Genomic DNA, 15572 nt, shown 5'->3' with positions numbered 1-15572 from the left:
GAATCCTAGGGCTGTTATAGAGTGGTGTAAACAAAAGGGAAGTTTTCCATAGCCAGTCAGCTTCACTTTAGTGACAGTTCATTTTTCACAGCATGCCTATGATATAGTGAATAGCAGAAAGTGTCAAACAGTGAACTGTCTATTTGTAAAAAACCAAGTACCAAGTTAACTCTGCCTCTTTTAGTGGTTGCAATATGATTACCACGTTGGAGCTATAATGAATAAAATTATGTGCCAATCGATGTGGGTTGTATCAGGGGATGTCAATTTTTTTTTTCATGCGCTGTGTGGCTTGTTGCTTTTAGCGCTAAATAACTTAGGTCCTGGGTCCATTTAGGGACGTTGCAAATGGTGGTGATATTTTAGGCCTAGGGTTCCCCTACTAAACATATATTTGGCTTATGCCCCTCCTGATACAAGTAAGGAGTGCAGCGGCGTGTGCGGGAGCTGGTCGGGCCTGGCGTAATGTCGTGTGGGACTAGAGAGCGGGAGGGTAAGATGGCGGCTTTTTCGCGCCGTACTTTTCAGTGCTACAGTGGTCCGGATGCACTCACCCGTTTAGCCCCACACTTTTCTCCACCGAAGAGGACCTTCTCCGCTTCTGCTCCGCTCTGATGAGATGCAGAAGGCTGTAACGGGCTGTTATGAAGTCAGGTCCCATGTTGCGCTTGATAGATGCTAGGCCGGGTAACGTCCGCGGCTTGTGCTGAGGAGATGTGGTCTTTTGTACTTGTTGCAGCTCTGGAGCCAAGCTCACACTCCTCTAAGCTGGGTGTCTCCTGTAGTAAGTAACCGGTGCTGACGGTATTAGCTTGAAGGTTGTGTGCGGTCTTCTCAGGCTGTTAGGCTTATAGTTCCGTACTGGCTCCTTATATTCTTCTTTTTTGTTTTAAAAGTGCCCAGGAATATAAGGGAATATCTGGCCAAGAGGTCCACAGCTTAGGTGGCAAGTTTAGTTTATAGAAAGGGTATTCTGGATCCTCTTAGCTTCCATAAAAAGAGTTTATAGCAGCTTTCTTATCCGGAGCTCTGTACTTCTGCGACCGCACTGCTAATCAGCTAACTCCGCCCCCCGACAAACGATATTTTTAAATTGACCTTAGGTACTGGAATGCAGAGATCTGAGGAATTCAACTTTTTGTCTTTCTTACCTTTTGTAGAAGAAGATGGAGAGAACCTATACTATGGAGGAGTATGAAACACCCACCCATGGCATGCTGCAGGGGAAGGAGCAAGGCACACCCGCCACCCTCTCTAAGTCCCCTCTGTCTCTTCATCCCCCTCTCTCTCGTTTTCTCTGTCCACCTTCTTTGCTGTGAAGAACTATAAGCACATAGCACATCCCTTCAACACAGAAATCTCACACAAACACACACACTAACACGTATGCATACACATATGGACACAAAATCCTGTTAGCCAATGTTCATTCCTGTTACTAAATTGTTTTGCTTTTTTCTAAAAAATAATGTTAAACCGCTTATCCAAGTGTTTAATAAATTACATAATAAAAACATTAGTTTGGGTCTCCTTTAAAAAGAAAAAATTGCTTTGCCATTACACTTTTTGTGCAAATATATGGCTAGATTTAGAGTTTGGCGGTAGCCGTCAAAACCAGTGTTAGAGGCTCCTAACGCTGGTTTTGGGCTACCGCTGGTATTTAGAGTCAGGAAAGGGTCTAACGCTCACTTTCCAGCCGCGACTTTTCCATACCGCAGATCCCCCTACGCCATTTGCGTATCCTATCTTTTCAATGGGATCTTTCTAACGCCGGTATTTAGAGTCTTGGCTGAAGTGAGCGTTAGAAATCTAACGACAAAACTCCAGCCGCAGAAAAAAGTCAGTAGTTAAGAGCTTTCTGGGCTAACGCCGGTTTATAAAGCTCTTAACTACTGTGCTCTAAAGTACATTAACACCCATAAACTACCTATGTACCCCTAAACCGAGGTCCCCCCACATCGCCGCCACCATTAAAATGTTTTAACCCCTAATCTGCCGACCGCATACCACCGCCGCCACCTACGTTATCCCTATGTACCCCTAATCTGCTGCCCCTAATACCGCCGACACCTACATAATATTTATTAACCCCTAATCTGCCGCCCCCACCTACCTACAATTATTAACCCCTAATCTGCTGACCGCACACCGCCGCCACCTACGTTATCCCTATGTACCCCTAATCTGCTGCCCCTAACACAGCCGATCCCCTATATTATATTTATTAACCCCTAATCTGCCGCCCCCAACGTCGCCTCCACCTACCTACAATAATTAACCCCTAATCTGCCGACCGGATCTCACCGCTACTCTAATAAATGTATTAACCCCTAAAGCTAAATCTTACCCTAACACCCCCCCTAAATTTAATATAATTTACATCTAACAAAATAAATTAACTCTTATTAAATAAATTATTCCTATTTAAAGCTAAATACTTACCTGTAAAATAAACCCTAATATAGCTACAATATAAATAATAATTATATTGTAGCTATTTTAGGATTAATATTTATTTTACAGGCAACTTTGTAATTATATTAACCAGGTACAATAGCTATTAAATAGTTAATAACTATTTAATAGCTACCTAGTTAAAATAATTACAAAATTACCTGTAAAATAAATCCTAACCTAAGTTACAATTAAACCTAACACTACACTAAACTACCTACAATTATCTACAATTAAACCTAACACTACACTAGCAATAAATTAATTAAATACAATACCTACAATTAAATACAATACCTACAATTAAATACAAGATGGCGTCCCTCAAATTCCGATTGGCTGATAGGATTCTATCAGCCAATCGGAAATAAGGTAGGAAAATTCTGATTGGCTGATGGAATCAGCCAATCAGATTCAAGTTCAATCCGATTGGCTGATCCGATCAGCCAATCAGATTGAGCTCGCATTCTATTGGCTGTTTCGATCAGCCAATAGAATGCGAGCTCAATCTGATTGGCTGATCGGATCAGCCAATCGGATTGAACTTGAATCTGATTGGCTGATTCCATCAGCCAATCAGAATTTTCCTACCTTAATTCTGATTGGCTGATAGAATCCTATCAGCCAATCGGAATTCGAGGGACGCCATCTTGGATGACGTCCCTTAAAGGAACCGTCATTCGTCGGGAAGTCGTCTGTGAAGATGGATGTTCCGCGTCGGCGGGATAAACTACATGGATCCGGAAGAAAGAAGATTGAAGATGCCGCTTGATAGAAGACTTCAGTCGGATCATGGACCTCTTCAGCTCCCGCTTGGATGAAGACTTCAGCCGGATCATTGACATCTTCAGCCCCCCCGCTTGGGCTTGGATCAAGACATCGGAGGCTCTTCTGGATCGATCGGTGAACCCGGCGTGGTGAAGACAAGGTAGGCAGATCTTCAGGGGCTTAGTGTTAGGTTTATTTAAGGGGGTTTTGGGTTAGATTAGGGGTATGTGGGTGGTGGGTTGTAATGTTGGGGGGGTATTGTATGTTTTTTTTACAGGCAAAAGAGCTGAATTATTTTTATTATTTTAAAATAGGGTATGGCATTTTTTTATTTTGGGGGTCTTTGTTATTTTATTAGGGGGCTTAGAGTAGGTGTAATTAGTTTAAAATTGTTGTAATATTTTTCTAATATTTGTAAATATTTTTTTATTTTTTGTAACTTAGTTCTTTTTAATTTTTTGTACTTTAGTTAGTTTATTTCATTGTATTTATTTGTAGGTATTATATTCAATTAATTTATCGATAGTGTAGTGCTAGGTTTAATTGTAACTTAGGTTAGGATTTATTTTACAGGTAATTTTGTAATTATTTTAACTAGGTAGCTATTAAATAGTTATTAACTATTTAATAGCTATTGTACCTGGTTAAAATAAATGCAAAGTTGCCTGTAAAATAAATATAAATCCTAAAATAGCTACAATATAATTATAATTTATATTGTAGCTATATTAGGGTTTATTTTACAGGTAAGTATTTAGCTTTAAATAGGAATAACATAATTTATGTAAGAACTTACCTGATAAATTCATTTCTTTCATATTAGCAAGAGTCCATGAGTTAGTGACGTATGGGATATACATTCCTACCAGGAGGGGCAAAGTTTCCCAAACCTCAAAATGCCTATAAATACACCCCTCACCACACCCACAAATCAGTTTAACGAATAGCCAAGAAGTGGGGTGATAAGAAAAAAGTGCGAAAGCATAAAAAATAAGGAATTGGAATAATTGTGCTTTATACAAAAAAATCATAACCCCCTCAAAAAGGGTGGGCCTCATGGACTCTTGCTAATATGAAAGAAATGAATTTATCAGGTAAGTTCTTACATAAATTATGTTTTCTTTCATGTAATTAGCAAGAGTCCATGAGCTAGTGACGTATGGGATAATCAATACCCAAGATGTGGATCTTCCACGCAAGAGTCACTAGAGAGGGAGGGATAAAATAAAGACAGCCAATTCCGCTGAAAAATAATCCACACCTCAAAACAAAGTTTAAAAGTATGCAAAGAAGACCAAGTTGCTGCTTTGCAAATCTGATCAACCGAAGCTTCATTCCTAAATGCCCAGGAAGTAGAGACTGACCTAGTCGAATGAGCTGTAATCCTTTGAGGCGGAGTTCTACCCGACTCGACATAAGCATGATGAATCAAAGACTTTAACCAAGATGCCAAAGAAATGGCAGAAGCCTTCTGACCTTTCCTAGAACCAGAAAAGATAACAAATAGACTAGAAGTCTTACGGAAATCTTTAGTAGCTTCAACATAATATTTCAAAGCTCTAACTATATCCAAAGAATGCAACGATCTTTCCTTAGAGTTCTTAGGATTAGGACACAAAGAAGGAACCACAATTTCTCTACTAATGTTGTTACAATTCACAACCTTAGGTAAAAATTTAAATGAAGTTCGCAACACCGCCTTATCCTGATGAAAAATCAGAAAAGGAGACTCACAAGAAAGAGCAGATAATTCAGAAACTCTTCTAGCAGAAGAGATGGCCAAAAGAAACAAAACTTTCCAAGAAAGTAATTTAATATCCAGTGAATGCAAAGGTTCAAACAGAGGAGCTTGAAGAGCCCCCAGAACCAAATTCAAACTCCAAGGAGGAGAAATTGACTTAATGACAGGTTTTATACGAACCAAAGCCTGTACAAAACAATGAATATCAGGAAGATTAGCAATCTTTCTGTGAAAAAGAACAGAAAGAGCAGAGATTTGTCCTTTCAAGGAACTTGCAGACAAACCTTTATCCAAACCATCCTGAAGAAACTGTAAAATTCTAGGGATTCTAAAAGAATGCCAAAAAAAATGATGAGAAGAACACCAAGAAATGTAAGTCTTCCAGACTCGATAATATATCTTCCTAGAAACAGATTTACGAGCCTGTAACATAGTATTAATTACGGAGTCAGAGAAACCTCTATGACTGAGAATCAAGCGTTCAACCTCCATTCCTTCAAATTTAAGGATTTGAGATCCTGATGGAAAAAAGGACCTTGCGATAGAAGGTCTGGTCTTAACGGAAGAGTCCACGGTTGGCAAGTAGCCATCCGGACAAGATCCGCATACCAAAACCTGTGAGGCCATGCTGGAGCTACCAGCAGAACAAACGAACGCTCCTTTAGAATCTTGGAAATCACTCTTGGAAGAAGAACTAGAGGAGGAAAGATATAGGCAGGATGATACTTCCAAGGAAGTGACAATGCATCCACTGCTTCCGCCTGAGGATCCCTGGATCTGGACAGCTACCTGGGAAGCTTCTTGTTTAGATGAGAAGCCATCAGATCTATTTCTGGAAGTCCCCACATTCGAACAATCTGAAGAAATACCTCTGGGTGCAGAGACCATTCGCCCGGATGTAATGTTTGGTGACTGAGATAATCCGCTTCCCAATTGTCTATACCTGGGATATGAACCGAAGAAATTAGACAGGAGCTGGATTCCGCCCATACAAGTATTCGAGATACTTCTTTCATAGCCAGAGGACTGTGAGTCCCTCCTTGATGATTGACATATGCCACGGTTGTGACATTGTCTGTCTGAAAACAAATGAACGACTCTCTCTTTAGAAGAGGCCACGACTGAAGAGCTCTGAAAATCGCACGGAGTTCCAAAATGTTGATTGGTAATCTCGCCTCCTGAGATTCCCAAACCCCTTGTGCTGTCAGAGACCCCCATACAGCTCCCCAACCTGTCAGACTTGCATCTGTTGAGATCACAGTCCAGGCCGGAAGAACAAAAGAAGCCCCCTGAACTAAACAATGGTGGTCTGTCCACCACGTCAGAGAGTGTCGTACAATCGGTTTTAAAGATATTAATTGTGATATCTTTTTTTTTTTTAATATACTTTTTATTGAGGTTCAGTTCAAGGCTTACAAGTATTAAACATGAAGACATATCAGGCAATACAGAAATAAATGGTTACATGTCTTCCATCTGAAGCATATCAGGATAGATATATATATAACATTAATTTTTCTCTCTACATTCTTTGCAGAAAAAAAATAAAATAATATTTGCCATACAATCTGTATACCAACTACAAGTCAAATGAGGCCACTCTTGGACCTCTCAACTATATACATAATGAGTCGTTACAGTTGGCAAACTGAGACAAAAGGAGACCTCTTATGGATCTCAAATGATGAACCTTTTTTTTTTTTCTCATAGAATAGATAACAATATTTTTTCATAGAATAGATAACAATATATAAAGGTTTTACAATATAAACAATATACAAAGCTTGTCTACGCAATATAAACATTTTGGACAATGGTAATTATTAATTAGCATAGGACACACTATTCAACAAACAATATTCCATTATACTGTGATATGGAAGCCTCCTTAAAAAATACTAAGCCACTTGTGGACTTGAAAATATAGTGAACCAAAGTATGGAGGACTATATAACATAGGGCTGAATGTGGACTCTCAGCCAGAATATATATATAATACTGTGCCACTGTGATACAAATAAGAAAGGAGAAACTATTAGACAATACAAATAACTTTCTCAACAAAGTAATGTGAATCAATTATTTAGTCTAAGCCTGTCAATCAAAGACTTAAATTAGGGAGAACATTAAATATAAACATGTGAGAATAAACTTATTGTGAAAGAGATAAGACTCTCTGCAGAAGAAACTATGGAAATCTATGTTGTGACCCAGAACAGGAGCATCAGGGCTGCAATAATCAGTACCCGCCTGTTAAGAATATTTTCCAATACATCTCACTAACTCCACTCTGGCAACCAGGAGACAAAAACTAACATCAGTCACCCCTTGTGTGTTTGCTACATAGCCTTGAACCTTGTCTTAAATAGGGACTATCTAATAAACACATTTACCTGAGATGTAATTGAAATTCTGTTTAATATTTAAACGCCCATTCGCTATTATATTTACCCTTTCTAGGCAGTCTATAGTTGAATGTAGGATACCTCACTGTCTCGGCCACCGACAGCGAGGCCCCAGGGTGTCACAACATTAGGGAAAGAGCTAAGAGTTAAGATGCGGTAGACCAGAAAACACGGGCAAAGGACATAATCCCCCCAAACCTCAGTTATTGCAGAATGAGCATAACAAAAAAAAAAAAAAAAGAGACAAAAAAAAAATAAAAAATTATATAAACAAGTAGGACCTGAATGGGAGGGCATTGTATATTTTAGATAAAGAGTATACTTGAGTGATATTATAAACTGCAGCGAGTACTCTAGTTAGAAATAGAAAGTTTGACAAGTTATGTCTAAGGATGGGTCATTTAAATAAAACTTATGTAGTCCAATAGAGTTCATACAGGATATTTTATGGGATCTAGCCAATTCCAGAACGATTTGGGTTCTGCCAGAGACATATCAATTGCAATTGATTCAAGGGGTATCTAATGTCAATACTGTTCCCGGATATTTGATAACACAAGTAGCTCAGGAGACTCATAAGATTGAAAAACAGTTGTTTGTTGTATAAGTCTCCACCATTGTCCAGACGAGCTAATGCAAGTAGGGTGTGCGGTGCTCGTAGCAGATTTCTATTGCGCAGTATATAGTCCATTGGCCAATGAAAAAGGCCCATCCTCCCTCTTTGAAGTTTGCGCCGGGACGATATCAACATTTTGCTTATCACCCTTCTGTCCCCTTTTATATTCTCTGGTACTTTGCGATTTTTCACCTTGGGGACATGTGGCCGGTCAAAGTTCTTCTTCCATCCCAATGCCACAATAGCAGTGCCCCTTGTAATTGCTTTAGGACTCCGCTTGGCACAGTGTAGCAAGCGCGCTTTCTCAAAGGCTGTCAGAGCTGGAGCTGTCTGAGGAAACGGCATGTTGTGTTCTGGCGTAGACACCGGCTCTAAGTTTCCACTCTTTCTCTCGACATGTGTGCGAGCACAGGAGACAAGTCGATTGCCTGTCAGTACAAGCCGGGCCATGACTGTGCTCAGCTGCTTCTCCAGGCTGCCGAAGTGCTCCGCTATCAGCGAATGAAGCTTGGCCTCCCATGCGTCTACCGACTTCATGATAGAAACGCTGCTTCCAGGGTTCAATTGGACAGGCATTGTTCAGGTCAAACAGAGTTGAGATTAGAGATACTTTAAACAAAGGTGGCACAGCATTAGCAGCTTCCTCAGAGCTTCTCTACCCGGATAACCGGGGGGGGGGGGGGAGTTAGAAGTCGGTGAATTCAGGCTGCCACCTCGACATCCAACGGTCCAGTCTAGGGCTCTAACTTAAGCGTAGAAGGTTAATAGCCATATCTTTTGATTCTATGTCAGTTCAGAAACACATATCCGACCTTCAAAAGAGACAATTCTTAAATTAGCAATGGATAATTGGCGGATTGTCCATCTGAATGTAGAGCTGCTAGTTTATCCGACCAGTCATGGCCGCCGCCCGGACACGCCCCTAATTGTGATATCTTTGTATAATCCCTGCACCACTGGTTCAGCATACAAAGCTGAAGAGGTCGCATGTGAAAACGAGCAAAGGGGATCGCGTCCGATGCAGCAGTCATAAGACCTAGAATTTCCATGCATAAGGCTACCGAAGGGAATGATTGAGACTGAAGGTTTCGACAAGCTGAAACCAATTTTAGACGTCTCTTGTCCGTCAGGGACAGAGTCATGGACACTGAATCTATCTGGAAACCTAAAAAGGTTACCCTTGTCTGAGGAATCAACGAACTCTTTGGTAAATTGATCATCCAACCATGTTCTTGAAGAAACGATACAAGTCGATTCGTATGAGATTCTGCTAAATGTGAAGACTGAGCAAGTACCAAGATATCGTCCAAATAAGGAAATACCACAATACCCTGTTCTCTGATTACAGATAGAAGGGCACCGAGAACCTTTGTAAAAATCCTTGGAGCTGTTGCTAGGCCAAACGGCAGAGCCACAAACTGGTAATGCTTGTCTAGAAAAGAGAATCTCAGAAACTGATAGTGATCTGGATGAATCGGAATATGCAGATATGCATCTTGTAAATCTATTGTGGACATATAATGCCCTTGCTGAACAAAAGGCAGAATAGTCCTTATAGTTACCATTTTGAATGTTGGTATCCTTACATAACGATTCAATATTTTTAAATCCAGAACTGGTCTGAAGGAATTCTCCTTCTTTGGTACAATGAAGAGATTTGAGTAAAACCCCAGCCCCTGTTCCAAAACTGGAACTGGCACAATGACTCCAGCCAACTCTAGATCTGAAACACATTTCAGAAATGCTAGAGCCTTCACTGGATTTATTGGGACACGGGAAAGAAAAAATCTTCTTGCAGGAGGCCTTATCTTGAAGCCTATTCTGTACCCTTGTGAAACAATATTCTGAATCCAAAGATTGTGAATCGAATTGATCCAAATTTCTTTGAAAAATTGTAATCTGCCCCCTACCAGCTGGGCTGGAATGAGGGCCGCACCTTCATGTGGACTTGGGAGCTGGCTTTGGCTTTCTAAAAGGCTTGGATTTATTCCAGACTGGAGATGGTTTCCAAACTGATACTGCTCCTGTAGGGCAATGATCAGGTTTTTGTTCCTTATTGTGACGAAAGGAACGAAAACGATCAGCAGACCTAAATTTACCTTTAGATTTTTTATCCTGTGGTAAAAAAGTTCCTTTCCCCCAGTAACAGTTGAAATAATAGAATCCAACTGTGAACTAAACAATTTATTACCTTGGAAAGAAAGGGAAAGCAAAGTTGACTTAGAAGACATATCAGCATTCCAAGTTTTAAGCCATAAAGCTCTTCTAGCTAAAATAGCTAAAGACATATACCTGACATCAACCCTAATGATATCAAAGATGGCATCACAAATAAAGTTATTACCATGTTGAAGAAGATTAACAATGCTATGAGTATTATGATCTGTTACTTGTGCTAAAGCTTCCAACCAGAAAGTTGAAGCTGCAGCAACATCCGCCAAAGATATAGCAGGTCTAAGAAGATTACCTGAACATAAGTAAGCTTTTCTTAGAACGGATTCAATTTTCCTATCTAAAGGATCCTTAAAGGAAGTACTATCTGCCGTAGGAATAGTAGTATGTTTAGCAAGAGTGGAGATAGCCCCATCAACCTTAAGGATTTTGTCCCAAAACTCTAATCTGTCAGATGGCACAGGATATAATTGCTTAAACCGTTTAGAAGGAGTAAAAGAATTACCCAAATTATTCCATTCCCTAGAAATTACTTCAGAAATAGCATCAGGGACGGGAAAAACCTCTGGAATAACTACAGGAGGTTTAAAAACTGTATTCAAACATTTAGATTTAGTATCAAGAGGACCAGATTCCTCTATTTCTAATGCAATTAAGACTTCTTTAAGTAAAGAACGAATAAATTCCATTTTAAATAAATATGAAGATTTATCAGTATCAACCTCTGAAACAGAATCCTCTGAAACAGAAAAATCATTATCAGAATCAGAATGATGATGTTCATTTAAAAATTAATCTGAAAAATGAGAAGTTTTAAAAGACCTTTTACGTTTACTAGAAGGAGGAATAACAGACATAGCCTTCTTAATAGATTTAGAAACAAAATCTCTTATGTTAACAGGAACACCCTGAATATTAGATGTTGATGGAACAGCAACAGGTAATGGAACATTACTAAAGGAAATATTATCTGCATTAACAAGTTTGTCATGACATTCATTACAAACAACAGCCGGAGGAACAGTTACCACAAGTTTACAACAAATACACTTAACTTTGGTAGATCCAGCATCAGGCAGCAATTTTCCAGAAGTATCTTCTGATTCAGGGTCAATCTGAGACATCTTGCAATATGTAATAGAAAAAACAACATATAAAGCAAAATTGATCAAATTCCTTAAATGACAGTTTCAGGAATGGGAAAAATGCCAATGAACAAGCTTCTAGCAACCAGAAGCAACTAAACAATGAGACTTAAATAATGTGGAGACAATAATGATGCCCATATTTTTTAGCGCCAAAAAAGACGCCCACATTATTTGGCGCCTAAATGCTTTAAGCGCCAAAAATAACGCCACATCCGGTGATGCCGACATTTTTGGCGCAAAAACGTCAAAAAAATGACGCAACTTCCGGCGACAAGTATGACGCCGGAAATGACAAAGAAATTTTTTTGCGCCAAAAAAGTCAGCGCCAAGAATGACGCAATAAAATGAAGCATTTTCAGCCCCCCGCGAGCCTAACAGCCCACAGGGAAAAAAAAGTCAAATTTTAAGGTAAGAAAAATTGATTATTCAAATGCATTATCCCAAATAATGAAACTGACTGTCCTGAATCAAGGCAAATAAATGTTTAAACACATATATTTAGAACTTTATATAAAAGTGCCCAACCATAGCTTAGAGTGTCACAAAAATAAGACTTACTTACCCCAGGACACTCCTCTACATGTAGTAGAAAGCCAAACCAGTACTGAAACGAGAATCAGTAGAGGTAATGGTATATATAAGAGTATATCGTCAATCTGAAAAGGGAGGTAAGAGATGAATCTCTACGACCGATAACAGAGAACCTATGAAATAGACCCCGTAGAAGGAGATCATTGAATTCAAATAGGCAATACTCTCTTCACATCCCTCTGACATTCACTGCACACTGAGAGGAAAACCGGGCTCCAGCCTGCTGCGAAGCGCATATCAACGTAGAATCTAGCACAAACTTACTTCACCACCTCCATGGGAGGCAAAGTTTGTAAAACTGATTTGTGGGTGTGGTGAGGGGTGTATTTATAGGCATTTTGAGGTTTGGGAAACTTTGCCCCTCCTGGTAGGAATGTGTATCCCATACGTCACTAGCTCATGGACTCTTGCTAATTACATGAAAGAAAATTTATTTAATAAGAGTTAATTTATTTCGTTAGATTTAAATTATATTTAATTTAGGGGGGTGTTAGTGTTAGGGTTAGACTTAGCTTTAGGGGTTAATACATTTATTAGAGTAGCGGCGAGCTCCGGTCGGCAGATTAGGGGTTAATTATTGTAGGTAGGTGGAGGCGACGTTGGGGGCGTCAGATTAGGGGTTAATAAATATAATATAGGGGTCGGCGGTGTTAGGGGCAGCAGATTAGGGGTACAAAGGGATAACGTAGGTTGCAGCGGTGTACGGAGCGGCAGATTAGGGGTTAATAATAATATGCAGGGGTCAGCGACAGCGGGGGCGGCAGATTAGGGGTTAATAAATATAATATAGGGGTCGTGGTGTTAGGGGCAGCAGATTAGGGGTACATAGGTATAATGTAGGTTTCGGCGGTGTACGGAGCGGCAGATTAGGGGTTAATAAGTGTAATGTTAGGGGTGTTTAGCCTCGGGGTTCATGTTAGGGTGTTAGGTGCAGACTTAGGAAGTGTTTCCTCATAGGAAACAATGGGGCTGCGTTAGGAGCTGAACGCTGCTTTTTTGCAGGTGTTTGTTTTTTTTCAGCTCAAACTGCCCCATTGTTTTCTATGGGGGAATCGTGCACGAGCACGTTTTTGAAGCTGGCCGCGTCCGTAAGTAACGCTGGTATCGAGAGTTGCAGTGGCGGTAAATATGCTCTACGCTCCCTTTTTTGGAGCCTAACGCAGCCATTCTGTGAACTCTAAATACCAGCGGTATTTAAAAGGTGCGGGGGGAAAAAAGCATGCGTAGCTAACGCACCCCTTTGGCCGCAGAACTCTAAATCTAGCCAATAGTGATTTTTTTGTCACAAATATAAATTATTTGAACATGTAACCATTTCTTTAAAATAAACAATTTCTTAACGGAAAACAAACAAATTAGTTGATTTGCTTTTAAACATGCTTTTTAAAAGACACACAGAGTTTTGGTAACAGGACTGATAAAAATGCATCCATCTTCTGCTTAGAATATTTGTAAAAAATGAAATAAAGTTACCTGAGATTACCAATACACATTTTGAAAAGTTAAATATGTGTGTTATTAGATTAAGTGTTTGAAAAAGATAATAAAAATAACTTTAATATAGAAGTTACAACAAGAAAATGACACCCATTCGGTGGAATGACCCATAAACTAGATAATATGAGACACATTAAGTAAATATACATTTTATTAAAATAAATGTTTGTTGAAAAACCAATATGACGGTCAAAAGTAGGACATACAAAATAGACAACAAGGCTATGGGGCCGATTTAACAAAGTGCGAGTGGACATGATCCGCTATAGCGGATCATGTCCGCTGCACATTGATAAATGCCGACAGCATATGCTGTCGACATTTATCATTGCACAAACAGTTCTGGTGAACTGCTTGTGCAATTCCGCCCCTGCAGCTTGCAGGGGGTGTCAATCAACCCGATCGTATGCGATCAGGCGGATTGGAGGAGGAAGCGTACGAGTTAAGGAGCAGCGGTCTTAAGACCGCTGCTTCTTAACTCCTGTTTCTGGCGAGCCTGAAGGCTCCCACAGAGACAGTTACATTCAGGGCCATCCGGCCCTTGTTAAATTGACCCTATGAATTCATATTAGGTATTGTACAGCCTTATAAGAAGGTGTAAGTTGTCCTGTTGCTGGCGAGCCTGAAGGCTCCTACGGAAACAGTTACATTCAGGGCCATCCGGCCCTTGTTAAATCGGCCCCTATGAATTCATATTAGGTATTGTACAGCCTTATAAGAAGGTGTAAGTTGTCCTGTTGCTGGCGAGCCTGAAGGCTCCTACAGAAACAGTTACATTCAGGGCCATCTGGCCTTTGTTAAATCGGCCCCTATGAATTCATATTAGGTATTGTACAGCCTTATAAGAAGGTGTAAGTCGTTAGAGGAAAATAAAAATAGGAACCATTTCATCTTCACAACCATAACACACAAGTATAGCAATTAGGGGATTTAGTGCAGAACAGATCTAAAAAAGAAAAGCTTTCCCACCTTCAGAACATTAAAATTCTTTTTCTCTTGTATGAATTTTCTGATGAGTAATCAGATGCGATTTCTGAGTAAAACATTTCCCACATTCAGAGCATGAAAATGCTTTCTCTCCTGTATGAATTTTCAGATGTGTAATAAGTTGCCATTTCATGGTAAAACATTTCCCACATTCAGAGCATGAAAACGCTTTCTCTCCTTTATGAATTTTCTGATGAGCAACAAGAGTTTCATTATGGGTAAAACATTTCCCACATTCAGAACATGAAAATCCTTTCTCTTCCGTATGAATTTTCTGATGTCTAAAAAGTTCCCATTTTCTGATAAAACATTTCCCACATTCAGAACATGAAAAAGCTTTCACTCCTCTATGAATCTTCTGATGAACAACAAGATTTCCTCTATGAGTAAAACATTTCCCACATTCAGAACAAGAAAATTCTCTCTCTCCTGTATGAATCTTCTGATGTCTAATAAGCTCTGATTTCCAGGTAAAACATCTCCCACACTCAGAACATACATGTTCTGCTTGGCTTCTTTGCTTTTGAGTATGACTGAAAGAAGTATCTGCACTCTGATCATGACTATGATTATTGCAGTTTGTGAATCCACCTGGTGAAAAGAAATAAAACAGAAGTAAAGTTATTTTTTATGACATAATTATATTGCTTTAAGAACATTTTAACTGTTCTAAATTAGTGTCTTCTACAAGGGAAGGGAACCAGCTATAAACCCTACAGCTTTCACTAGCTCTATGCTAATGTTTAATAGCAGATTACTGGATACTAGCATTTTTGTTGTAGCTAGAGCGCCAATTGGAGAACAATTTCAAACCATTCACTCACAAAAAATATTAGTTTTGAAGTGGGTGGCAAGAACAAGGAGAATTACAATATCACAGCTAGATTAAAAAGTAATTTACAGCGCATATTTATTAGACGTGATCAATTTAAGTCCATCTAAAATATTGCTTAGCTTCCGGACATGATTATAAAACATGTTAAGTTTACCATCTCTTTAAATACTACCCTACATCACCATTTGTCAATCACCAAAATAAATAGAAATTTATGCTGTTGTCATTTTTTTAGCTATTATTTTTATTTTGTTATGTATTTAAAAATGTTTAGAGCTTTAAAAATGGTGTCCATGTCTGGCATTTGGGTTAATATCTTTTAATCACATAAAATTAATAAATGTATTACTTGGAATGT

The 15572-nt window shown here is 39.3% G+C and overlaps 1 protein-coding gene across 5 annotated transcripts in view; it reads right to left on the bottom strand.

Annotated features, from left to right (window-relative positions):
• Positions 1-13525: 13525 nt before the first annotated feature.
• The window catches only part of LOC128666762 (gastrula zinc finger protein XlCGF71.1), a 60397-nt gene continuing 58350 nt past the window's right edge, over positions 13526-15572 (bottom strand). For all 5 annotated transcript variants that reach the window (XM_053721538.1, XM_053721541.1, XM_053721539.1 and 2 more), the window contains one exon: positions 13526-14970. In XM_053721538.1, the coding sequence (XP_053577513.1) occupies positions 14372-14970 (599 nt within the window). In that variant the 3' untranslated portion in view covers positions 13526-14371. The remainder of the gene's footprint in view (positions 14971-15572) is intronic.

This window comes from Bombina bombina, chromosome 7 (assembly GCF_027579735.1).
Source record: "Bombina bombina isolate aBomBom1 chromosome 7, aBomBom1.pri, whole genome shotgun sequence".
Classification (NCBI taxonomy): Eukaryota; Metazoa; Chordata; class Amphibia; order Anura; family Bombinatoridae; genus Bombina; species Bombina bombina.
Note: the sequence above shows the minus strand (reverse complement) of the source record. Positions and strands in the feature narration are given on the sequence as shown.